At 51.7% G+C, this 26,888-nt stretch overlaps 1 protein-coding gene across 1 annotated transcript in view; it reads right to left on the minus strand.

Moving 5' to 3' along the window:
• Positions 1–6,704: 6,704 nt before the first annotated feature.
• CRHR2 (corticotropin releasing hormone receptor 2) overlaps positions 6,705–26,888 on the minus strand; it is a 32,528-nt gene continuing 12,344 nt past the window's right edge. Inside the window, 10 exon segments of the mRNA XM_030922418.1 lie at positions 6,705–6,845; positions 7,295–7,336; positions 7,834–7,969; positions 8,184–8,269; positions 13,352–13,424; positions 14,961–15,021; positions 15,495–15,648; positions 17,869–17,986; positions 18,325–18,434; positions 20,023–20,108. Of these exon segments, the coding sequence (XP_030778278.1) occupies positions 6,705–6,845; positions 7,295–7,336; positions 7,834–7,969; positions 8,184–8,269; positions 13,352–13,424; positions 14,961–15,021; positions 15,495–15,648; positions 17,869–17,986; positions 18,325–18,434; positions 20,023–20,108 (1,007 nt within the window).

A 26,888-nucleotide genomic window follows, 5' to 3' on the forward strand; every position in this document is an offset into this window, starting at 1 on the left:
GCACCTCATTTCTTCAGATGCAAAGACCTTCACATTCAAGTCTGCAATGAAGGGGGAGGGGGTGGCCCAGGATCTTTCAAGCTGAAGGGTGAGATGGATCTGGAGACACCAGGCTGGGGTGTTAATTTGCTTAGGAATTGGGGGCCTCCATGGAGCACATGTGGAAAGTCCCTGAATGGCCAGAGGGAGTATGAATTCCCTTGTAATTGGAGGTACAGCATTTGGGCCAAGCAGGAAGCACAGGGAAAAGAGGTGGCTGCACGATGGCTCATGGGCCCCCCACTGGCTTTCCCCAGAGAACACCGGACTAGAACTGGGATTGAAGGAAGAAATAATAAGTCTTAGGATTTCTCCACCTTCCTGGGTGGAAGAGCCTCTGTGGGGTTCGTGATGCTTTATTGTTTATCATGGTGGGGCCTTAGAGAGCTAGAGAGGGCCTTACGTGGTGCTCTACAGAGCTAATGAAGAAGCACAATTAATTACTTTGTCGTATTCACAGCAGAAGCTGAAGGGTAGTTTTTTTCTGAAACTGGAATCATTAGCTCCTACTTGCCCCTGCTCAATCATTTGTCCACCAAGCAGACACTGAGACGGAACTCAGGACGTCTCTTTGGAAAATCCCTTCTACTCAGGTTCTCCTTTCCAAAGTGCAGTAGCTAACGTTCAGAATTTCCTATGGATCTGGCTTTCATCCTTCATTTATCCAAGCAGCATCTGTGGACCCTGCTGTGTACACAGACAAATGTGGGGTTTAAGTAGAGTGATCATATAATTTATTGTCCAGACCAGGACTCATGAGAGTGAAAGTTATGCTATTAATTACACCAGGTCACCGGAATCATCCTGGACTAACGGGGGCAAACCATGTCTCGTCCCAGCTCAGGGAACTGCAGAACTGCTGAAGGGCAGCCTGTGTCCTCTGCCAGTGGGAAGTCAAGAGCCATCGAGGCCTGGGGCCCCTTGGTTAATGAGGTTAATCTGGAGACAACTGCAGGAGAGTCTGCAGGGTGTGACGGAGGCCCTTCCACTCCCATCTGCTGTCACTCAGGTGAAGTAGAGAAGAGGTGATGCCCTCTGTCTGGAACTGGCCTCTGGGCTCTAGTAAGAGTAGGGTATGGAGCCACAGACAGATTTCTCCTGCTGTGCAAAGCCAATAGATCTCTGGGACTTCTTTGTGCCTTTGGTCATTCTTGTGGGTTAACCAGCTCTGGGTGGAACAAATAGGAAAGGCTGGTTTATTTAGTGAATGTTTCTAGGGTTTCTCTTGAGTGCAGAACTCTTGCTGCAGGCCTAAGAAACAGCATATGCCCCCTGGAATGACCAGCCCAGCAGTGGAGTCTGCAGAGACTGCTGAAGGAGCACCCAGAGGGGACACTTCTGACTAATGCATAGGATTTGCCAGGTGATGGTTCTGTGATGAGGGAGGCCTGCTACAGCGCTGTGTGGGAGGGCCTTGAGGCCTAAACAAAGAAATCCCTAAGAGGAAAATCTGGCAGAAACTCAGTCAACACAGGGCAGTGATGCCCTCTGCCCATTCCTCCTGCTAATTAACATGTCTAAGTGGCACAGCCCCCTCAGGAAAATTAGTGGCACCTTCAAGGCAGAGCCTGGAAGCCATCCTGGGCATATTGATGAGTAGATTCACATGTTTTCTTTTTTTTCCTTTTTTTTTTTTTTTTTTGAGACTGAACCTCACTCTGTCCCCTAGGCTGGAGTGCAGTGGTGTGATCTCAGCTCACTGCAACCTCCGCCTCCTGGGTTCAAGCGATTCTCTTGCCTCAGCCTCCCAAATACCTGGGATTACAGACGCGTGCCACCATACCTGGCTAATTTTTGTATTTGTAGTAGATATGGGAGTTTTACCATGTTGATCATGCTGGTCTCAAACTCATGACCTCAAGTGATCTGCCCACCACGGCCTCCCAAAGTGCTGGGATTACAGGCATGAGCCACCGCCCCCGGCATCGCTGTCACTTTCTACAGCACATGGGTGTGTGTTGGAAAGAAGAGACAAGGGATGTGTCTTTTTTTGCTGGCCCACACCCCTGCTGTAAGAATCACCCGGGGCTTGTGAAGCGTGTGGATTCCTAGACCCCACCAAGCATGACTCCTGAAGCCTGCTGTGCAACATGCCACCTGGTTGCTTCCAGGTGTGCTCTCAGAACAGCGGCCCTGGCTGAAGGGGTCTCCCTGCTTCAAGTCCCTCCTATGCTCTCGGCCACCCCCACCACTGGTTCCACCTGAGGGAACAGCTGTTTACCGCCAAGCCCTCCCTGACCCTGGCTGAAATGTCACTCTAGGAAAGAACTCCCCTGGGCCTCCCAGCCCCAGGCCTGCCCCCATGCCCCATGACATGTGCGGGGGATTTTGTTCTCCTGAGCGTGCCATTTTCTAGTCCCTTCACCTGTCCCTCATAGGACAGCCTCCTTCCCATCCAGCTGCATCAGCACATGTCCCCCACCTGCCCAGGGCCTCTGAAGATGCTAGGGAAAGCACAAGCAGCACAGCTGGGCTTTCTTCCCTATTCTGTTTCTGGGGCATCCGGAAGTCCGGGCCTGCATGGGGGTGAAGGGGAAAGAAGTGGGGAGGGCAGCTGAGGTCCTCATGCCTAGAAGCCAGCTGGCTTGGGGCCACTGTGGGCGTGGGCTAGGAGATGGACAGAGCAAGGGGCTGAGGACAGGCGCAGGCTGTGGGAGCCAATGTGTCTTTTGCCTGCCTTTTCCTTGTGCTGTTCTCAACCAGATTTTGAGTTTCTTGAAACAGGAACCTTGTCTTTCTGTTACTTCCATACCTGGCACACCCTGGTATTCTGTGAATGGGGACTGATGGAGGAAGGTGCGTGTGCCTCCCTCTCTGGGTCTCTGTGTGTGTTCCTGCAAGTCTCTCTGTGTTCCTGCCCTTGTGTCATTTCCATCTGGGCCTCCCTCTCTGTGGCCACGGGACTGTTGGCCTCCGTCTCTTAGGAAAGTCTGTACGTTGGAGGGACTTTCTGCGAGTGCCATGCCCCGCAGGTCTTGAGGCTTCAGGCCCTCGGGTAGCCCCTCCACCATGGGCCCTCCCAGCAGGGGACCCGGGAGAGAAATGCCATCCCTGCCATTCACCTCCTGCCCCACAGATGCTCCACCACCCACCACTCCTGCTGCCGTGTGTCATTTACCAGCTTCTACCCAAGCAGGTACTTTCTAGCCTCACTTTGATGATGACCCAGGGACTTGGAGCTGTGCTGGGGTCAGGACAGAGCCTGTTCATCTCTCTTGGAGTGGGGCCAAGAGGCTGGTGTGAGGACATGCAGCTGGCTCAGGTCTTCCCCAGTTGTGTAAATCAGGGTGGGTGAAAGGGTTAAACAGGGACCCTAAGAGCCCCCAAGATCTGGGTGCTGGAACTTGCCTGCTATGGAGAAGGAGAGTCTGCTAATGAGGCCACTTTCCAGGAAGGCCCGCTCCACGAGGTGCTGCCAGTGCCACAGCAGATGCTAATGAGGACTGGCTTGGCTTGAGAAACAGGTGCCTAATGAGCTTAACAAGTAGGGACCTAGAGAGATGGCCTAATGGCTCTGTTGGCATTTTAAGGGCAGAGCTCAGTGGGAGCCATAACCAGGAGACTGAGTAATGAGGGATTCAGGGCTGGGGTGGGACCAAGGAGGAGCCTCCTCTGAACTGGAGAGAGAGCATATTGAAGTGCCTGCTGAACAAAGGTTAGCAACTTTGATGCTTTTCTCAGTGTTGGCCTTGGCAGGCCTGGACTCCCAGCAGGGATCACAGGCCCTTGGTCCCTCCAGGGAGCAAAGGACAGTTGGCATAATGAGCCGGGGGCTGCGTTAAGAAGCAGTGATGAATGCCTGGGACTTGGTGCCAGGTTCTGCAGCGTCTGCTCCGATAAGCACCTGCTCACAGCCTCATCTGGCCACAGAAATCTCCAAGTGGCCTCTTGGGGGCCAAGCCATTTGCAGCTCGTTGCTCTACAAGAGCCCGGATGATGCTAACGGATGCGGCCATCATGCTGCCGCTGGGTGTGCAGTAAGACTGTCTAAGATACCCTGAGTTCTGAGTTCTGTCACTTGAGAAAATAAAATCAGGGCGCCCCAACCTGCCTGCCCTCTTGACAAGGGAAGCAGGGCTCACATTTAACCTGCAGTGCACTCCCACACAGCTGGTGGTGAGAAATGGAATGAGCTGATGACATGGGCACCCTAAGCCTACTGCAAGTCAGATAATGTTCAGTTCATCTTTTCCAGCCCAGTTGAAAGGACACTTAATTAAACAGCCAGCTGATAGGTCATTTTGGTGGTAGATCATTATGCAGTTTTGACTGTACATCTCAGCAGGAAGATAGAGAACTGACTGGCAGTGCCAGATCATCTCCTGAATCGAAAACGCTTCTCAGCACAGCCCACTATAAACGGTTAAAAAGGAAAAGAATTGATGCTGAGTCCCGATTTATTCTAGCAATAAATATTCACCTAAAGATTCATGAGCCGTTAACTTCCTATCCATTTCATTAAGCTGTGTTTTCAATACATTTTCCTCTTTAGGTTTAACTAGTTACTTATAAAAACTTTAGGTATCTATGTTGTTTTAATCAGCGGCTTACTGTATTTTATATCAAAAATTAATTGTAATAATTCAACCCAGAAGATTATTGTAAAAACCCTTGAACCTTTGGTCATAGAAAATGAAATATCTTAATTTTAATTCATACATATATTGTGTGGCAGAGAAGTAAGACAAAGTGAGCAATAAAACACTTTGAGCCATAAAAGTAATGCATTAGTATAAAATTCTGTAGGGCCATGGAATGAAGCTACACATTAAAGAGGAAGGAAACAATATCACATTTCCCACAATTAAATCCGAGCTGACCAGCCTGAGCAACATGATGAGACCCTGTCTCTACAAAAAAAATACAAAAATTAGCCCAGCATGGTGGTGCATGCCTATAGTCCCAGCTACTGGGGAGGCTGAGCTGGGAAGATCACCTGAGCCGGGGAAGTGGAGGTTGCAGTGAGCTGAGATCTTGCCACTGCACCCTAGCCTGGGTGACAGAGTCTCAAAAAAAAAAAAAAAAAAAAAAAAAAAAAAAAAAAAAGGAAGACGAAGAGCTGAGTCAGGTGTTTTTAAAATAGATGAGGGTGGGTGTTAAATCACTGTGGTGTTCAGAATTCATTTGATATATTTTAAAGTGTTGCAGCAGTTTTATTTAAAGATGTAAATATTTACAAAATGACAGAAATCACACCTTTGAAGGTTTTAAAGCTTAAGTAAAAATACTACATGTCAACTTAAAAATGTGCAAGATAGAATACATGATTTTTCAAAATTTATTTTTGTAGGGGTACCTAGAGCATTGGTTCCTTTTAGAAGCAATGACCTGATGCTTCTCCCTCCCTGACTCCTGTGGCTCTGCTGCAGGGACATAGGGACGGAAGCCAAGCCCAGAAGCTGCCCCGGTGGTCGACTGAGGGGCCTTGTCTACCCTTCCCACCAGATTCCAGAGCCTTGGCCTTTGGGACAGGCCCTGGCTTGCTGGATGAGCTGCACACCTCCTCCAGGCTGAACCAAACTGCCCTTGGTTGGGGGCTAGGGCCAGGTATTAGCCCGGTTGGAGTGATAAGGGACAGACCTGCCTTCAGGTGCTTTGACCATAAAGACTCCAAACCTACTAGAGGTCAGAGAGAGAGAGAACTGGCCCGAGGCCAGGGCCCGAGTCCACTAAGGAAGATGGATGTGGCCCCTCAGACCCAGCCACAATCCTTGGCCCACACCACTCATTAGATGCCTGGGTGACTTGACCTGAGGGGAGGCCATTTTCAAGAGGCATGGTTTATTTCACAGAGAGCAGAGATGTTTCTGAAGGGGAGGCTGGAGGGTGAAAGGCAATGGGGTGTGAGTTTCAATCACTGAAGACATAGTTGGTTTCTGCTATTCCCATCCCATGCCTCCATCCTCCACGCCTCTGCTCCTCATTTTGCCCTGCATGATGCAACTGGTTGACCTAAGAATGTGGCTGCCCTGATGGCATCTTCCTCGATTCCCTAATCTGTGGACTAGGCAGAGAAGGGGTCTCCCAAGAGAGGAAGCCTGGCCTGGACACCTGCATCCTTCATGGAGCCCCTGAGGCAGGAGGATGGCTGGGGAGGGGACAGAGGAACAAGGGTGGGGCACAAGTGAGCCTCTCTAGGTGACAGCCCCTGGGATAAGGCAGTCAAATTGATCCTTTGCTCTAGCTGGCATACCCCACCCAGCTGCAGGGGCACCACTGAGTGTGGGGGCCAAGGGCTGGTGCAGGGCCACACCATCACCTGACTGCTGGCACCGTGAGTAGGGCAGGGGAGCCCCGTGTCTGCCACTATAAATAGCTGTGTGTATTGGACAGGCCCTTCTCTGCTCTAGGCCTCAGTTCCCTCTCTACAGTGAGGCTCTGGCCAGCGAGGCTGGGATGGGCAAATGCCTGCAGACATTTGACTGGCTCTTCTCAGGGGGTCCTGTGAATTCCCTCTGCTCCCTCTCGCACTGAACCTGGCGGCCCCCACTGGTCCCTGTCCCTTGGAGTCCCCCTTGGCTGCCGCACCCCTTCTTTCCTGCCAAGCTGGAGAGCTGGTCTCTCCCCTCCCATTTCCTGCCCCACCAGAGCCTGCCCAGCAAAGAGAATCCAGAGGAAGAAAGTGAAGAAGGACGGGGGAACTGCATAGGTGGGCGCATGAGGGGTCACACGGCGGCGGTCTGCTTGATGCTGTGGAAGCTCATCCGTGTGGGTGATGTAGGGATGGACATGGCCCGGGCCACGGGGACTCGAAGGGATTGATGGTCCTGCCAGCGGTGCCACCTCTTCCTCACAGCCGAGCGCACCTGTGGAGAAGGCAGAGGCTCAGCCGGCTCCCAGTGACCAACCCTGGGCTTCTGGGACAGCTTCCTTCCCTGCTGTCTGCTCTCATGGGTCGACTGCCACCCTCATGCCAAGCAATTGTCTGCTTCCAAAACCGAGGTCCTTCTCTGATGCTGTTGCCTCTCTCCAGGTGCCCCTTCCTTATCCTTCTCCTGGAGAGGCTTAACTCCACACCTCCTTTACTCCACACTGTCCTCCCAGATCATCCAGTTTCCTCTGGACACACTGCCTTCCCTTCCAAACTGGCTCCAGCCCCTGCAAGGAGGATTCCTGTTCCCCTAAAGCCAGATGGTATCTCAAGCCTTCCCCTCCCTGGGACTCCTGCAAGGCTGGGCAGCACCACTGGAGCTGCCCTGGAGTGGGATCTGAGGACCTGGATATCTCAGGACCCCCCGCGGGCCTGGCCTCATACCTCTCCATTGAAGAAGCAGTAGAAGACAGACACAAAGAAACCCTGGAGAGGAGGAAAGAAGGGAGTGATCAGTGACCTGCCTGCAGAACTGCTCTGCCTGGAGGGGTGGCACTGGGGACAGGATGGTGGGGGGAAGGCTGTGACCAAGGAACCCCTGGAGTCTGAGCTGGGTGGGGTCCTAGCCTCAAGGTGCAGATATTCCACGGTCCACTCTGAGTGAGCAGTGGCCACAGGCCTGGAGCCAGGCAGACTCCAGTCTCCTCAATATTGTGTGACCTGTCCCAGGGCATTTGGCCAGGCTGCCTGCATCCTCAGAACAGGTGCTGTGACAGAACAGGTGCAGGCTGGTAGGACCCAGATGCAGGCTGCGTGGGGATGACGGACCAGGCTCAGGCTGAGCGCGTACGGGCTTCTAACTCTATGGATGTAACTGAGCCACGGGTGTGCCAGTCCCGTGGGACCATCTTAATGAGGGCATGGCTGCCACAGCAGCCTCAGGAAAGCTCACTGTGGGGCCCTCATCTGGTCATGGGCCCCACCTGGAACGACTGCAGGAAGGAGTTGAAATAGATGAACACGATCTGCGACAGGTCGTCCTCCCCAGGATTGACAAAGAAGAGCATGTAGGTGATGCCCAGGAGGGGCAGGAGCACCAGGGTGGCCTTCACCGCCTTCCTGGGGGCAAGAGGTAGACACAGGTCTGAGCCCATGCGGCAGGCAGGGCCTCACCTTGTGGGATGGCGGGAGACACTGTGGCTGTGTTTCTTCTGGGAGCTTGAGCGAGCTCCGTGGGTGAGGCCTGGAGCAGAGGGCTCTGCCAGGAAGCAGGGGGACAGCCCAATGACCTCCTCCTCTCCCCACTGTGGGGTCAAAGCACCCCCTCACGTACCTGTACTGGATTGTCTCGGATGTGGTGGACGCACGTAACTTTGTCATTAGGATCCTGACGATGTTGAACAGAAATATGAAATTGATCTGGAGGGAGGGCGGGCATGGGAAAGAGAGGAAAGGAAGGAGCACGTGTTTGAGATAAGCCGAGAGGCAGCCCCCTTCCCCGCAGCCCCCTGGAAACCCACGTCCCATGTACACACCTATCCTACCTGTCCCCCTAGCACCTGCCAGCATCCCAAGGCCTGTGCTCCTCCCTCGCCAGGATGGGGAGACAGCCCATTTTCCAAGGCCTGCATCTCCAGCCCGGGCTTGAGGAGGAAAGGCGGCAGCCTCTGTGGGTGGTGACCGAGAGCACGGGGCACGCCCTCCGAGGTTCAGAAAGCCCCCAACCCTCTCCCCCGCATAGGGACCCTACGGAAGCCCCTTCCCCTCTCTGTCCCTACTTGTTAACTGAGGGGCTCTCTGAGTCCCTTGCACTGTTACTGGCTCTAGGACGGCCTGAGGTCCTTCTGACTGAGGACAGCACTGCCCTGGTGGGGCAGACAAGGCCAGATGGAGGGATTAAGAACTCAGTTGCTGAACGAGTGATTCATCTGCCAGCATCCCCCTGTGCCCAGGAACTCCAGAGCCTTCGTAGGCACTCTAGACAGGGAAGATGGATGGGCTGCGGGGCTGGCTCTGAGGCCCCAGGAAGGGCCTCATTTATCTTCATTCTGAGTTTTCCCTTAGCACCAGAGCCTCCCCATCCAGCCCCTGGACCTGGAACTGGCCTGTGTGGCTCCCCAGTCACTCCCTGCTCGGTGTGGGTCCCTGTGGGCCTGCAAGTGTCTGTTCATCTGTGTCGGCTGTGACTGTGACTGTGTTGTCCCCTGGGAGCTGCGATGTGGGTCCGTGGGTCTATCCTTTAAGCACTTGTGCAAGTGGGTTTGCCTCACAGAGCGTGTGCATGCGTGAGCGTGGATCTGGGGCCCAGGCACATCTGTGTTTCTTTTCACCTGCCTCCGAGCGTAGGTAGGCAGGCAAGGGAGTGTGTATCGGCCTGACACAGTGGAGCTGTTTCCTGGCAAAGTGCTCATGGGCCAGAAGGAGACACATGTTAGTCCATGGGTGTCTGCTGGCTCGTGTGTGCACACCCACTCACACACACACACACACACACCTCTGAGGATCTGTCTAGAAAATCCATTCGTTCTTAAGCTTGGGCTGGGCCCTTCTAACCCTCCCAAGTTCTGAATCCTGGCTAGGAGAGGAGGGACACAGGATCCAGGCAGATATCCTGAGACTGTCAACCCTGTAGCCTCTGGATGCTCTCCACAAGCTTTCGGGTAGCCCTAGGGGCAGGGAGAGCTCACACCCCACCTCAGCTACTGCCTGCTGCCCTCTTACCACATAGTGGTATGGCCTGGGGGGTCCAAGGGAGGGCTGGGGGTGGAAAGCCTTCAGCGGGGCTGCCATGACCCGATACCCCCAGCTTTCTCCTAAGGCTCACCTAATTGCCAGCTCCTGGGTCTCCAGCATATTCCCCTGGATCATGGGACACAAGTCACCTTAACATATAAGTGAATCCTAATTTTCTCATACAAGTAATGCAAAGTATTTGACCTTTTCTGATTCTTCCTGACTTCCCTGAGAGTAGAAACTGTTGGAATCAAAATATACTCTCGTTTCTGCCACATTTTCTTGAATTCAATATTAATCTTTGGACATCCATCAACCCACTAATCAGTTCAATTATCCACCCACTTTTATTCATCCATCCATCCATCCATCCATCCATCCATCCATCCATCCATCCATCCATCCACTTACCTACCAACCAATTCATTCAATTACCCACCTACTTTTATCCTTCCTTCCTTCCTTCCTTCCTTCCTTCCTTCCTTCCTTCCTTCCTTCCTTCCTTCCTTCCTTCCTTCCTTTCTTCCTTCCATCTATCCACCTAGCCAACAACCAATTCAATTACCCACCTACTTTTATCCATCCATCCATCCTTCCTTCCTTCCTTTCATCCACCTAGCCAACAACCAATTCATTCAATTACCCACCTACTTTTATCCATCCATCCTTCCATCCATCCATTCACCCATCCATCCATCCTTCCTTCCTTCCATCCATCCACCTAGCCAACAACCAATTTATTCAATTACCCACCTACTTTTATCCATCCATCCATTCTTTCTTCCTTCCTTCCATCCACCTAGCCAACAACCAATTCATTCAATTACCCACCTACTTTTATCCATCCATCCATTCTTCCTTCCTTCCTTCCATCCATCCACCTAGCCAACAACCAATTCATTCAATTATCCACCTACCCTTTTATCTATCCATCCACGCACCCATCCATCCACCTACCCAATAACCAATCCATTCAGTTATCCACCTACTGTTTTATCTGCCCATCCAGTGGCCCATCCATCTATCCATCCATCTACCTAGCAACCAATTTATTCAATTGTCCAACCGCTATTTTACCCATCTACCCATCCATCTATTCAGTAAACAAGTGGTTCCTGAGCGCCTCTCGGCTATAGGGCCCTGTTTCTTGTGCTGAGGCAAGGTCAGGGACAGGGTTGAGTGTGGAGCATCTGGGAGACAAGGCCTTGTCCCCATCCTTACACTTGGCAGGCATTTAGTTCTGTGGCCCCACTCATCTCAGCTTGGGTCTATGTAACCTGAAAATCCTTCTTTCCTTTGAGCCTGTTTCCCAGCCTCCCACTTCACACCACCACAGGCACCTTCCTCTCTCTCCAGGGAGCCTTCTGGTCACCCTGCCCACACTGAGCTCTCCAACTTTCCATTCTTGAACTCCACCTCCCCATTAAAAACACACTCCAGTTCTTTAGTAAGAACTGTCTATTGTACCCTGTCCTTGTTCAGCCTGTTTCTGGTTTTATTTAATTGTTCATTCATTCAATGAATCAATGGACCGTGTGTCAGCCTCTGAGCCAGGCATCCGCGATGGGGAAGTGGACAGGCAGTCAGAGCCCCTGCTTGCAGAGGGCTTGTGGCCTAGCTGGGGGCCTGGAGGGGTTGGGGTGGGGGAGATGACACCTTTCCTAAGGTGTCAGAAAGGCCTGGAGAAATGGCGGATGGGCTAAGAACTGAAGATAAGCACCCCCCCGCCACAACAAATGAACTGAAGCACCAAGTCCTAGTCTCATGGCTCAAATTTTGACTGTTCCAATTTGCAGTTGTGTGGCCTTGGGCAAGTTGCTTAACCTCATGAGCTCCTGCTGCCTTGTCTACCTCCAAGGGGGCTAACCACAGAGCTTGCCTTAGAAGATTAGCACAATACTCACAGAGAGCACTAAGACCTGTGTCTGGCCTAGTGACTGCCAGTCCTTTCCCATGACACCAACAGTGACAACACCAGCAAGAAGTCAGGTTTCCTGCAAGCTCAACCACCTGATTCACTTCTCAGAACCAGAAATAAGTATCTCTTAGCAGCAGAAATGCAGCTGTGAACTGCTGGGGAGTGTAAGGATGGCAGGAACGCCAAGCACGTGTCCAACTTCGAGGACAGCAGGCAGATGGTGGGGACAAAGCAGGAGATCTGTCTTTGAGCCTCAGCTGTGCTAGCTATTAGTGGTGACCTTGGGCAAGCCAATTCATCTCTCTCGGCTTCTTCATCTGTAAAATGGAGAGCATAACCCTACTTCTTTTAAGACTTGAGCGTGCAAGGGTTGGAAATAACGTAGATAGAGCTTCTGGAAGGGCTCAGCTTGGAATCTGGAAGCCCCTGTTGATGCAAAGAGCTGGGCCCAAAGGAAAGAAGGAAAGGGCTTATGAGCACAGACGCCAGGGTGGAGCCAAAGAAGGGGTCTGGAAGAGGAAGCAGGGAGCTGGGTCTTGACACTGAGCTCTTGCATTCCTCGCCTCCTTTTCTCTTGGCATTTCCTCACCACCTGTCCAACATCTTTACAGCTGGGGCTCACTCTCTGGCACCATTGGTCCCTCATCCAGGCCAGCCTTCCTTGGCTCCATCCCAAGCTCATCAAAAGCCTTATTCCTCCAGGATGGCCCTCGGCAGCTGGTTGGGAAGAAATGGATCTCATGGGGTTTCTGTTCACACTGAGGGGTGAGTGACTCACCACAGCTGGGAGTCCAAGGACAATCCTACTAGCTGCTGACAAAACCTGGTTTCTGCCTCTGAAGTGAACCAAGCCCTGACAGTGGAATTTCCAGCAGTGGGGTGAAAAACCTTCCTAGTTGTCATCAGTTCGCATATATCAAGGACACTCCAAAGATGGAGGTCAAATGAAACCCAAAGTCACAGAAAAAGGAGAGTAAGAAAATAAAAGAGATACATAATAATTGTCTCCAAGGTAGACAAAAGAAAGCCCCACCAGGCACCTTCTGTGTGCAGGAGGAGATGGCACTCTTGCTGAGTCTCCCAGAAGGTACTGTGGCCCTTTAAGGAAGCCGGTACATACAGGAGCCTGAAATTACTGAGCCTGAAATAAGTCTTACGTAAATGCCAATTTCTTACGGGGCTTTTATGTATGTCGTTCTTTCTCTCTCTCTCTCTCTCTCTCTTTTTTTTTTTTTTAAGGTATGATATATAATGGGTTCCTTTTGCAGAATGCAGCCTCTACTTAAACTCTCCCTTAATTAAAGCTCTTTGTGGATTAAAGATGTGTGGCAATTATACCTTAGATGCAAATACATTTGGCAAAGGGTGGGGAGCTGGACAAGGAACAATTGCTCATTATGCTTCATCCCAGTATTCTCCACTCCAGGCTGGGGGCGGTGGGCTGGACCCAGAGAGGGTCGCTGGGTGCCGAGGGGAACGTAGGTCTGGAATGAACAGAAGTCTGCACACTCTTCTGTTGTCACCAGCTGCCTGCTCACCTGGCTATCTCAGCATTGTACAGTGTCAGACCAGGAGGGCACAGGAAGTCTACCCATTAGATCCTTTCTCCTCCCAGAGAAAGAGCCCTGAGGTCACCAGTGTGGTGCAGGGCTGTACCAGGGCATCGAGCGTAAGGAAGGGAAGGCTGGGTGGTGCTGGGGCACAGGGTGGCATGGACAGGGTATGGGATGGCATATAGAGTGGGTGCACAGGGCCACCCATGCCACATCTTTGCCACTGTGTCTGCCTGGGTGAACCCTCCACTGTCCTCCTGTCACCCAGCCCCATCCCAGCCACCACTGAGGACCTACCAGGAGCACGAGAATGATGGGGCCTTGGTAGATGTAGTCCACCAGGTCACCAGGCTCCTTGCCAAACCAGCACCTGTGAAGATGGGGTGGCTTTAGGGGGCCTGCTGAGCTGGAACTGAGGGAATCCCCCAGACTTGGGCCCAGGGTCCTCCAGCTTTACCCTTCCTGAGACCCAGCCTCCAGGACTGCCCCTTCCCAGAAAGCCCTGGTGGAAATACCAGCTCCACTGACCACCCTCACCCACCCAGGCTGTCTTTTGCTCTACACGGTGGGTCTGATCTCCCCAGCCAGATTGAGGACAGGCCATGGGTTTCTTGCTCCTCCTCTCCTGCCTGCCCCATTGCAGCCTGCTAGGCACAGGACTGGGCATGTAGGAGGCATAGGGAGAGCTGGGCTCCCTCTTGCTGGTCCACGGCCAATTGCGTTAGGCCACCTGTTCCCATATTGCTTGAAACCCGCTGTTCTGTGTGCCAGGCACTCACTCGGCCACACAAAGCAGCAGATGTGGAAGTGGAGTCTTCCTACCTCCAGCCTGGGATTTTGTGTCTTTGAGCCAACACTTGTTCACCCAGTGAAGGGAGCTGCTGGCTGGCTGGCCTCACTGGCTGCCAGAGGCTTAGTTCATTCTCTGGGGATGCTGGTCAGGAGAAATGCTTTAGGGTCTGGGTCGGCCAGCAACTACTGCACCACAGGGAGGGGCCATCAACTTTGGGGAATTCAGTCCTCTGAAATCTTGGAGGTCATCCAGTGCAGACCTGCCGCAGATAGGATTCTCCCTATCTTCCAGGGTTTCTGGTCTCTGCTTGGACACCTCCTTTGACAGGAAGCTCACCACCTACCAAGGCAGCCCTCTTCTTCTTGGGTAGCTTTTGCTCTTACAAGCTCTTCCTAATGTTGAGTTCCTGGAACTCTACCCCATTCTTGTCCCCACTCTGAGGACAGATCCCCTCTGCTCTCTCCAGGCTCTGAGACAGACCCCTCGAAGATCTGCATACAGGCTGATGTTCCCCAGTCCCCACTGCTCTCAGTTGGTGACACTCGACTTCCTGGCTGCTCCCTGGCTGACCCATGGCCAGAGTTGCTGTCATTTGGGCTGTGGCTCAGCATATCACAACCTGTGGCATAGGGAGAACCTCAGGATGGGACACTGCACCCAGGCATAGACTGGGACTTCAGAAAAAAAAAAAAAAAAAAAAAAAAAAAAAAAAAAAAAGCTCTGTTAAATGCTCATGGACAGCTCTGGATGTCCTGTGCAGCCTTGGCCCCTTCCACATACCCCGGGCCAGAGCTGCCACATCCAAGTCTGAGGAGGTCTTACAAAGACCAAAGGGGGCGTGCGTGGCACGGAGGTGGGGGTGCGGGGAGGGGCCGGGGAGACACTGCAAGGAACCATGATTCCTAACTTAATTCAGCAAAGTTCCTTGAGCCCTACTACATGAGTACCTCTGAGTGCAGGGCTATTTTTTTCAATTTAAGGACAACAGGACAGTGAATCTGTCTAGGTGTGGCTACAACTCCTGCTCCACGGCTTGGCCAGAGCCCAAGGCTGACCTTTCCTAACACCCCCACCCTTCCCCCATGAGCCCCCATAGCTGGCCCATCCACTTACTGTTCATTCTCATAGTAGAGCTTGCTGATGGCCCAGGTGATGATGATGGGACAGGGGATGCCTGAGAGAAGGACAGACTTGGGCTGCAGGAGACCGATGGTCAGGGACCTTCTTGTAGGACATATCATGGAGGACCACAATGGGGCTGGGATCATGTTTTTAGTCTTCCAACAGCAGGCTACCCATAACCCCAGGGGTGCTCTGTCCCTCGACCCCTGGCCCATGTCCCTGCCCCTCTCTCCAAGCAGGGATGCGTGATTTTGTGATAGAGTAGAGCCAGCCAGTTTCTGAGCCAGAGACAAAGGCCTTGGACAGGTCCTTCCTGGCAGGGGGAGAAGAGCTATTTGAGAAATATCCTTTGGAGGGATCCTTTGCTTGTTCCTCACCAGCGTGGAGGGAAGTAGCTGCATCCGCAGGACTGGGCTGGGGGTGGAGGGCAGGCCCGGGCTCTGGTCCTTGGACCCAAGATGAAGGGAAATGGCCTGGTGAGAAGTCCTCCCCCCAACTAGGCCCTGCTGCCCCCAGGACCCTCACACCATCCGATGAAGAGGAAGAGCCACTTGCGCAGGCGCTCGGTGGAGTAGGTCATGACGATGGCCGTGTGCAGGTAGCAGCCTTCCACAAACATCCAGAAGAAGTTGGTCACCACGAAGTAGTTGAAGATGGTGGTGATGCAGCGGCACCAGATCTGTGTGCAGGGCACAGGCTGTCAGGAGGTTGCTCGGGGCCTAGGCAGGACATACCCATCCCCAGGCAGGGCAACAAGACACAGGGCTTCCCAAAGGGGGTTCGTGAACATGCCATCAAATACCAGTGAACCTCACTCTGAAAAGCCTCATCCTTCTCCAGTGCTCTTTCACTCTTTCAGATTAAGTTAAGGTGCCATTCTCCACTGGGGCCAGTGTGCTTTTTTAACTTCTCTCTAACTCTAATTTTTCTTTCTATTAAAGAGAAGAAGAGTCTGGCTCTGAGCTTTCTGTAGACAGAGGCTGGAATTCAACCATCTTGTTGTATTTTCATTTTAGTTTTTTTGAGTCATTTTCAATCCATAGCAAGTCAGATCTGCTTCCTTTTAGGGATGGGATATGGAATTTCATTTAGAAAAAAATGAAAAAAAAAAAGTGAGTAAAGTGAGTCAAGGGTGTATGAAGTGGGGCTGCGGCCAGGGAGGAGATTCTCCAAAGACTCTGGGTTTGGGAACTTCTGGACTTGGCACAATCATTACTGGCTCTGGAGGGAAACTTGCAAAGGACATGGCTCCTAGCAAGTCACTGCCCCTCTCTGAACCTCAAAAAGTAACACTGCCTTCCAGGGTGGTTGAAGGAGACAGAGGATAACAAAGACAGGCACGAGGGTAGCTGTGTTGTGGCCGTGGTTGTGCCTGCTGTGGTTCCGTGCCTTCCCAGCAGAGGGGAATTTGTCCCTGTCCCTCTGAGTAAGGCTACCTTCCCCAAGCACAAAGGTTACCTTCCCAAAGGAAGCAGGGAGGGGAAGCCCCCGCCCCTCTAGAGCCACACAGTGGGCCACAGCAAGGCCAGGGTCTAGGCCTTGGGCTTCCACGCCAGAGCTCCTCTCAACAGACCCCCACCTGGTCATCTTCCCCACATGCTCATCTCCAGGGCACCCTGAGAGCCAAGGCTGGGACATGGGGAATGATGGAGCCAGCTGAAGATCTGGGGACCTGTGTGTCAGGGCCTCTGCTTCTGGCTCTGACAGCCCCGGTTCTTAGATAACCCTCCTGTCCTGAGCTGCTGGCTGCTTCTGGGCTTGCCTGCCCAGTCCCCGTGGCTGTCTTCTGGGCTTCCCTGCACAGCCTCCTGTGGATGTCTGTCTCCCTTTTTTCTGAGAAAGTCCTGCTGAGGTGGGAAGCTACCGAGCCCCTCCTCCCAACCCTACTTTTCCTCCATGGTTGATGATGTTCTATTAGCACAAGCCCACGTGGGAGCTGGAAGGCGCCCTCAACTTGAGTGAGCCTATTTGGTTCTGAGGCAAGGTTCTTTGTGGGATCATGTTAAGGATCACACCAGGCTGGTGTCTACTAAGGCACACGCCACCCAAAGGAAATGTACTGAGAAGTCTCTAATGGTGTGCCACAGGCTCTGCGATGGCCAAAACTAGTCTATACTTTTACAATGGCTTGGACACAGTACACAGCAATGCACAGAAATCCAGGGTGGACAGTTAGCATGTGGGATAGCCCCTTATGTAGAGGTACCATCACTGCATGTGACCTTGGCTAGTCACTTAACCTCTGTGAGTCTCAGTTTCCATGTCTATGTAATGAGGAAAATGATCCCTGCTAGTCTCATTGGGATTCAGAGAAAGCTCAACAGAGGTTAGTTCTAGCCTCTTTTTCTCAAAGGGGTCTTTGAGGACATCTGAATCCACAAGACGAGGAGTGGATTAGGATAAATGTGTCTGGAGTCAGCTTTGTGAAGCTTCCAGCCTGGCATCTTCCTGCTCCTCCCAGCCCAGCTCTGGTGGGACAATGGCTAGGGTGGAGGTGAGCTCAGGTATGGTTTTGCACCTGAGCCACAGCCCAGATGACAGCATTCTGGCCATGGGTCAGCCAAGGAGCAGCCAGAAAGTCAGGTGTCACCAGCTGAGAGTAGTGGGGACTGGTGAACATCAGTCTCTGTGTGCAAATCTCCAAGGGGTCTGTCTCAGAGCCTGGAGAGAGTACAGAGGATCTATTCTCAGAGTGGGAGCAAGAATGGGGTAGAGTTGCAGAAGCTCAACATTAGGAAGAGCTTGTAAGAGTAAAAGCTGCCCAAGAAGAAGAGGGCTGCTTTGATAGGTAGTGAGTTTCCTGTCAAAGGAGGGGTCTAAGCAGAGAGCAGACAGAGAGATGGTGCCCCCAGAGCCCAGAGTCCCCCAGGTCTAGCCCCGAGTCTCCCCGAGCAGTGACCTCATTGCTCTCATGCACTTCATGGTCGATGAGCTGCAGCAGGAACCACATGACATTTCGCAGGATAAAGGTGGTGATGAGGTTCCAGTGAATCACATTCCGCAGACAGCGGATGCTCCTGTGGGAGGTGCAGGTCAGGGGTCAGCCGGGGTCAGGGGTCAACTGGGACTGGGTTCACCCTGAGGCCAGGTAGAGACTCAGGGTGAGGGCAGGGCTGCACTAGGAGCCACTTCCCACCCATGGTGGCCACAGTGAGGCCTCTGAGTCCAGCTCCCACTCTGCAGCCCACATGCCTGCTGGTGATCTATGCCCTGGCACCCCACCCAAGCCCCCCCTTTCTCCACTGGCCCTTTTATCTGCTGGACCCCAGAATGGAGGTGAGAATGTCTGGGAGAGGTGAAGGGGGTACTGTAGGAGGAGGGAGGAGGAGAAAGCAAGGCAGAAGGGTGGACTCACCGCAGGGCCAGGAAAAGCAGGAAGGCAGCCACCAGGGCTGCCACAGATACGCAGTGGCCCAGGTAGTTGACGACAAGGGCAACGCGGTAGTGCAGATCGTACTTCCTCTGCTGGACAGACAGACATGGGCAGGGCAGATGGGGGCACGGGCATGTGGGGGTGGGGCTGGGTACTCCAGCCATGGCCACCTCTGCGTCCTGATCTTGGGGGCAGAAGTGCTCCACCTGTCATTGCCATGCCTGGCTCTTAGAGTTCATTCCTGTTGGTCCTGGGTGGCTCTTGTTGTGATAAATGGCTGTGGTCAGGCCTTCCAACATGCATTTATTTTTATTTTTTTAGGGATGGGGTATCAGTCTGTTGCTCAGGCTGGGTTCCAGTGGCTATTCACAGGTGTAATCATAGTGCACTGCAGCCTTGATCTGCAGGCCTGAAGCAATCCTCCCACTTCAGCCTCTCAAGTAGCTGGGACTACAGACATGTGCCACTGTGCCAGGCACCAACATGCATTTTTGGGGGCACATTTTGAGAGGTATGGGTACAGATTCTTTTTAAAAATTCTAGACTCTAGCATGCCTCTCCTGAGTTTAGTCTCAGCCCAGATCTCAGCTGGCTGAGTGACTGAGGGTGGGTTAATTTTTATCTCTGGACCTCAGTTTTGATGTCTGTACAATGGGGCCAACTTGCCATCCTGCCTCAGAAGCAATGGCCTATGGGAGGCCTGGGGTGGGGTGCACTGAGATTACTCTGCCCTGGAGACCACACGAGGGGGTGCACTATCTATAGAGAATTTAGAAATTTTATTCAAACTGAATAAAAGTCAGTTGACTTTTAATTATCACCAAGTGTTGGCAATTTGAAACAAAGTCAGTGATGAAATACTCCTTCCCGCCAGGGAGAGCCACCCGTCCACCCTACCCACCCCCTGTGTTGATTCTCCACTGCTGGAGCAGCAGAAAGAGTGGAGGTGAGAACTGAGGGCTGGAGGCCTCCCTGCCCGTTGAGTGGCCTCCCTGCAGAACCCCTGTGGCTCACATTTTGCAGAATCACTTTCTCAGGGCGGGTGAATGTTTTTCTCTCTCAATTTGGACTTCATTTGGGGAAAAGTCCCAGCCCCACTGAGGACTGTGCTGGGTGATGAGGAGGGGACAGAGCTGAGATGTATCCTTTCAGGTCAGGAATGAGGCGTAGCCTCAAAGGGAGGAGTTCGGTGCCTCAGCAGCACCGAATTGAATTCCAGAGCAAGAGCTGGAGCAGGGCTCCGGGGAGGCAGAGCAGGACCCAGCTTCCCACCGGGACAGCCCTTGTGGGGCTGCATTTGTTTCCATGTGGAGTCACAGAATCAGAATGTCAGATTGGGAAACTGAGGCCCAGAGGGAGAGGAAGGTGTGCAGCCACACAGCGTCTAAGATGTTGGGAGCATTGATTACACGGTCATTCCCTTTTTGTGTCACATGCCACCTTGGCTGTATCCTCTAGCAGCCCAAGCTCTCTTGAAGGTAGGACTCCATGTCCCCCTTCTCTACTCCTCTACAGTATCACTGAGCACAGGGCAGGACACTGGGGGCAGGGGCAGGAGGTACAGAAGGGAGTGGCTGGGTGACACAAGGATTGGTCTGCCCCCCTTGGGATCCTCTGTGTTCAACCTGAGTCCTAATACGTCTGTGAGGCCTGGGGTCGCAGCAGGTGAGGGCCACTCACCTTGTCATCCAAAATGGGCTCACACTGTGAGTAGTTGATCTTTGAGGCCCACGTCCCATTCTCCAAGCATTCTCGATAGGCATTCCCTACAAAAAAATGCCAACTGCCAAGAGTCAGGTCACTCCCCTCCTCAAGAGCCCTCCCTTGCTCCCTAGTGCCCACAGGATAAGGTAAATACATCTCAGCTCTCCTAGGGCAGGAAATACAATGTGCATCTGAAAGTTTACATGCAAGCCACTTGTGTGAAAATAGCACAAAAGACTCATCTTACAAGATTGCTAAAGGCATGCTAAAACCCATTTTAGACACAATCTTTGACTAACACTTTGTACACTTTCATTTTGTTCATTTGCTTCAAAACTGAATCCAATTGTGAGCAGTGGGTTATGCCTGAAGATTCACTGCTTTCAGCATGCCACATGATTTACATCCTCATCTCAATTGTTTTATATTTGAGATCCATACTTCACCAATATCAGCATTTCAATTTTAATAATAGCTACCATTTACATAGCATGTGTTTCCCATGTGCCAGGTCCTCTTCTAACTGCTATGGATACACATTCAATCTCTACAACCACCCCATGAAGTAGGAATTAATATGAACCCATTTCAAACAGGAGGAAACTGAGGCACAAAGAGATTAAGCTGCTGGCCAAGGATACAAAGATGACAAGAGGATTCAAACCCAGAAGTTCTGGCTTCAGGTCTTCTGTTCTTAACCTTTAGGCCATATCAAGTAGTGGCAAACAGGAATGAGGGAATGCTGGGGACTCAGGGCTGGGCCGCTGCCCTTGGGCTGCTGCTGCCTGGGAGGCCACCATGTGATGTCTCTAAATGTTCAAGAACCAGCCTCTGTATTCAAGTTGGAACATGATGTGTGAAAAGACGTTTCAAGGAGCATTGTCCTGTGCACATAAGTGCAGGTTTTGTCAAGGGGGAAGGTAGGAAAGTTGAAAAATGCTCATATTTGCCTTTCTCTCTATCTCAGCTCCAACTGTCAAGGTCTGGCTCCTAAGACACCCCCTTCATACGCCAGCTCCAGTCAGGAAGAAGCCCTTCCACCTGAGAAGGCCCGGAGCTCTCCAAGCCTGCCTCTGCTCTGCCTACCTCACTAGTGTGTTTCTGACCTCCCGGGTGAGTTACAAATGCTGAATGTTCCACTGTATGGGGGTGATTTGTACCAGGGTTCATCTCTCTGACTAATGAGCAGTTGTCTGTGAATTTTTCTTTTTAGCATATGTTAGATATACAATATAAAGCTAATTAAAATAAATAGCTCGCAGATCACAGAGTTGCAGAGCTGGAGGGGGAACCTTAGGTTGTTTTTGGAAGCAGTGTGTTCTGAAATAATTAAGTTTACTTAAAAACCCACTTCCGTTGAGCCCGATGAGTTTGAAGCAATGGAATTGGGAAGGAGCACTTGCCGAAGAGCAAAATCAATGGGGAAGATTCTATTAGCTTAATTGTGTTTTAGTTTGGTGCCTGGAGCTCATCCATTCTTCAAACCCAGGGTCATGACTGGCCTATTCCTTCCTCCTGGGCCAAGGCCCATCCCTGGCAGGGCCCTGCCCTCCCCCTGCGAAGTGAGTCACGGAATGCCCTGGTCTGATGCTGATTCTGACTCCCAGGAAGAGGAAGTTGGCTCCCCACCCCTAGCCATGGTGCCCAACTCCCCAGGTGGGCTCTGAATTTGATACCTGGGACCATCTTTTCTTACCAACATTCATGCTCATGAAAGGGAGAGGCTACCTCAACTTCTGAGGGTTGGTGATGGTGATGTCACCGAACTAAAAAAGTAAGTGTGTAAGGAGGGTAAGTTCTTTTGTGAAATGAACAGTCCCTCCCTGATGGGGTTTTACAGTGTCTCTGAACAGTCTATGTGAGGTGAGGCAGACCAGAATCCTGTCTGTGTTTCAAAGGGCAGAAAAATTTATCTTCTATGTGTTCATAAATATTATCTAGCTTTCCTGAAGCTCAATGCTAGGCCCCTTCCTTCAGGAAGACCTCCTTGATTGCTTTCTCTATAGCTCTCTCTCCCAAGCACCTCCAGTCCTGACCGCCTGAGCCCCACACTCCAAACTTTGCCCCATGACCAGCCCTGAGCTGTCCAGGTGAGTGAGTCTGATCACTCTGATCAGTGTGGGGGCTCCCTGAGGATGGGGCCTCAGAACACTTGTTTCCCAAATATGATATCCTGTGGTGGCATTGATAGTGGGGTGGACTTGCAGGTGGGAGGGGGTCAGGATAGAAATGCTGCAAATCAGAGACCTTTCCTCCCCTCACACCAGTGCCCATGGGGTCCCAAGTTCCATGGATTCTTTCTCCTCCTTTTCTTTTTCCAGAGTTCACTCCCTTCCTGCCCATCCCTCCATCTGCTCTTTAGTCTTCTTGCCTGGACTGCCACAACGGCCTCCTCTCTCGCCTCCCTGCTTCTTCTCTTGCCACCTTGACCATGTTGATTCCTGCTTAAAAGCCATCAGTGGCTGTTTATTGCTCTCAGGAATAAAGTCTAATTTCTTAGCATGATAGTCAAGGCCCTTGATACACAGGCCCCAGCCTAGCTGCCCTGACCCATCTCCAGCATTCTGCATGGCCACTGGCATTGGCACAAATAGGCTTGGCACATACCCTCTTTGTGTGGATCCACCTCTTAAAACACCTCCTCCTTCTTACCCACTGCTCATGGATGAACTCTTACCCATCTTTAACCCACTCTCAAATGCCACCTCCTGCATGGAGCCATCCCCAGCACCCCTAGGTCTGAGGCAATCCTTTCTTTGTTTCCCCCTGTATCCCTTCTCTTCTCTTGTATTGTAGTTTTTCCACTTTATTGCCCTTGAACCACAATAACACATACATTTTGTATTATAATCCAGTACACACACACACACACACACACACAGAATCCAGTTTCAAAAAGCAAGATTTAGCTTGAGCACAACTGTACTATTTTCCTATCCAGCCTATTCTAATGCCTTCTATTCATTTCACACACAAACGCTGATCATGACCCACTAAATTGACTCCACAGTCCACTCTTGTATCACAATCCATAGTTTGAAAAACACAAATTCTGTTTTAGTGCATTTGCTGTAATTCACTATGAATTTCACGTCTTTGGACCTAATCATTCTTTTCTTTGGTACTGGACTTGAGCTCCTTGGGGACAGACAAGTAAGTAGAAACCATATTGGAGCCACCAGATCTCCCTCAGGACAGAGCCACTGAGGAAATGTGGGCTGAACAGAATTGACTCAGACCTGCTGACCCCTGGGAAAGCAGGTAGGATGCAGTAGTGGGAGAGGACTTCCCTCTCTGGCAGCCCAGCCCTGCCTGCAGATAAGCTTCTGGCTACAGACACTGGGTATCAAAGGACTGGAGGACAGATGTGCCCCACTCTTCGGAGGAGCTGTCTACTGTAGCTAATGAGGGCACTGGGCCCTCAGGCACAGCCTTGGACAGGAGTGAGTAAGACGGAAAGAATCCCCTCCACCCCCTGGAAACCATAGATGGATGGGCACACACTCTGAGGGCAGATGGCAAAGCTAAAATTGTGGGGCTGGATGCAGAGAGGTGGGTGTCCATTACCATAGCAACACAGGTGCCCCTGCTGAGGATCAATGCTGATGATGTGGAGTGTGGGCTTCCAGGGGCATTAGGGTCTGAATGATGCAGGCAGGGTCTTCTCTTGCAGGACTCTGTAGTCTGGAAGACCTGGTTTCCATGCTCAGAGTGGCCCAGGCCTGCCAAAAACCCCCATTACAATGGTCTCTCCCCATTTCAGATGCTGACACTTTGCAAAGAGTTCCCAGTTCAGACAGTTACCTGGGGTGGTCCTGAAGCCTGGCTAGGACATGAGAGCCTATATTCTAGCTGTAGTTTTGTCTCTGGATAGCTAGGTGACCATGACTAAGTCCCTTCCCTCTTAGTCTCAGTTTTGCCTCTTAGAAAAACTACAGTAAATTGATTCTCTATGATGTTTGGCATCTCAGGTGTATCAATTATATGTTATGTGAGACTCCCCAGTCTACTAAATGCCAGTTAGCATCCCCAAGCTATTGTGACAACTCCAAGCATCCTCACATCACCTTCAAATAGTTGGCACTTCTATCTCCGATACCGTCTGGAGAGACATGGACCATAGGAGACAAGGACCATGAGGGGCTATTTTTGGTGGTAGTTCTGGGGGAAGGAGTACAAGGGACAGGGGTAGGCATGGGGAAAAGAGTGAATGGGACTGTGGTGAAGCACAGCAATGGGGTCATTGGCTATTTGGAAAGAAAAGTACAGGAGGAAGTGAGGGAAAGGCTGGATATGGTGGCTCATGCCTGTAATCCCAACATTTTGGGAGACCAAGGTGGGTGAATTGCTTGAGCCCGGGAGTTTGAAACCAGTCTGAGCAACATGATGAAACTCCATCTCTCTCTAAAAAAAAAAAAAAAAAAAACAACAACCAGGCGTGGTGGTGTGTGCCTATAGTCCCAGCTACTCAGAAGGCTGAAGTGAGAGGATTGCTTGAGCCTGGGAGGCAGAGGTTGCAGTCAGCTGAGATTGTGCCACTGCACTCCAGCCTGGGTGATAGAGTGAGACCCTGTGATATCGATTATAGAAGAAGAAGGAGGATGAGGAGAAGGAGGAGGAGAAAAAGAAGAGGTAGTACTAGTAGTAGTAGTGGTGAGGGAGAGAAGGTGATGACATTGAGGTGGGGAGGGCCAGAAGCAATATTTACAGAAGGAATGAAGTCACCACATGGGAATCGGAACTTTCAGCACCGCGGACAGCGTAACTCCATTCTTCATCCCTGCCTGTCTCTACGGTTGGGGACCTCGGAGACCTCGGAGAGCTCCTAAGAATCAGCCTTCCCACCTGATATTCAGACCTTGGCCCTGGGCCCGGCCCAAGGAGGTCACGCTAATTCATGCCCCTTTTCAAGGCCCAGCTCCAGCCCCAGTTCCTCCAGGTAGCTTCCATGACTGTTCCAGCTCCCCAAGGGTCCAGCTGCTTATGTCTGCCTGGCTCACGCTAGGCTGGGATTGTTCTTTCACTGACCCCTGTAAAGGTGTTGTACTTTCCTAACCAGCCCAGGTTCTCTGGAGCAGAAGTTTGCCTTATTTTGTACAAGGCTGAGAACCCCTAAAGGCATGGCCTGGATTGCTGTCATTTCTGGCCCTTTCTTAAGTACTGCACAAAGCTGAGCACACAGGATCTCAGGATGGACCAAGGCTGATGCTGTTTCCTAGGTTACTTGGGAACTCATTGAAGGTAGGAGGCTCAGAGTGGGCCTGGAAGACAGTCTGCCACCTTGTATGCCCATGCTCCACCAAGATGCATGGCAAATACAAAACAGTCACACACGCAAGATCACACGACAAGACACCACGGGTAGGCTGACCCAGCTGCCAAACTGCAGACATTGCAGTCCAACCTCACATGGGGGAGGGGTGTCAGTCTCAAACAGCAAACCTGTGGGCACCATCCTCCAGGTTCCTGGCATGAAAGCTTTGACTATTCCAAGGGAAGCAAGTTGGAAACTGAGTCATGAGGCATCTCCTTGGGAATTAGGAAGGAAGGCAACTTCTGCATCTGGTCTGGTGGGACCCGAAGAGAGAAACTGACATGTCTGGGGTCACTCAACCATAAAGAGGCAAAAGATCTCTCTCCTCTGGGACACACTTCCTCACAGGAGACCCTGGAGTTGATGTACCTAGGAGAGAGGCTCTCCCTATGACCCTGTGTTTCAGCAGGTGCAGCCAGTTATACCACCTCTTCAGTGTCATTGCCACTTAGTGTCCAGATCCCCAGAAGATAATACCTTAGGGGCCAGATATTCCACTCTCAATTCCTTTTACTGCCTGTAGTTGGGCCACTCCAGATCCAGCCATCTTCTTGTCTGACTTGGGGCCTAGTTGGGAAATCTTTGACCTTGACTTTGAGGCACCTTTCTTACCTACTTTTTTTGAGATGGGGTCTCACTCTGTCACCCAGGTTGGAGGGCAGTGGTGTGATCTTAGCTCTCTGCAGCCTTGAACTCCTGTACTCAAGTGATCCTCCTGCCTCAGCCTCCTGAGTAATGGGACTACAGGCATGTGCCACCATGCCATGATAATTTGTTAATTTTTTTTTTTTTTGTAGAAATGGGGTCTCACTATGTGGCTTTAGCTGGTCTCAAACTCCTGGCCTCAAGTGATCCTCCTGCCTCAGCCTCCCAAAATGTTGGGATTGCAGGCATGAGTCACCATGCCTGGCCATCTTTCTTGCTTTTTTTGGGAAAAACCTCTCAGACAATGTCTCCTCCCAGCTTGGCCTCCACTTCCTGGGCTGGATTGCTTTTCATACCCAGTTAAGAGACTTTTCAGGAAGTGCGGCCAGAGCTGGGGTGGTCAGACGTATAGTCCTGGTGCTAACAGCATGGTTTTCCTGAGCTTCCCAAATGAGGTGCATCTCCTTGAGTCAGTACCCTGCATTGCCTGGAGGCCACTTCTGGCTAAGGAGGACTGACCAACGTTGAGGCCCACCTTGCATATTTCTGTCTTGATCCGATCACAGCAAATTGGTGGTCAGAGAGGAATAGGCAGCTGGTGATGTTCACCCAAGCCCAGACCCAGACTGACATAGAAGTGCTAGGTTGAGTTTGGGAGTCTACTATTGCCAACCCCAGCCAATGGGTGGGAAAGGCATCCCCAGGGCCCTTTGTTGGTGATGTATGAGATTCAGGCCAGGGAGCTTGGATTCCATTTCTTAGTGTTGTATGGACACAGCTCTCTGAACCTCAACTGCCTGTTCTGGACCTCCAGAGAGCCTCAGCTCCCTATTTCCACAGGACTTTTCACTCACGGTGCCCTGCCATCCTTAAGCAGGATCTA

This window comes from Rhinopithecus roxellana, chromosome 18 (assembly GCF_007565055.1).
Source record: "Rhinopithecus roxellana isolate Shanxi Qingling chromosome 18, ASM756505v1, whole genome shotgun sequence".
NCBI lineage: Eukaryota > Metazoa > Chordata > Mammalia > Primates > Cercopithecidae > Rhinopithecus > Rhinopithecus roxellana.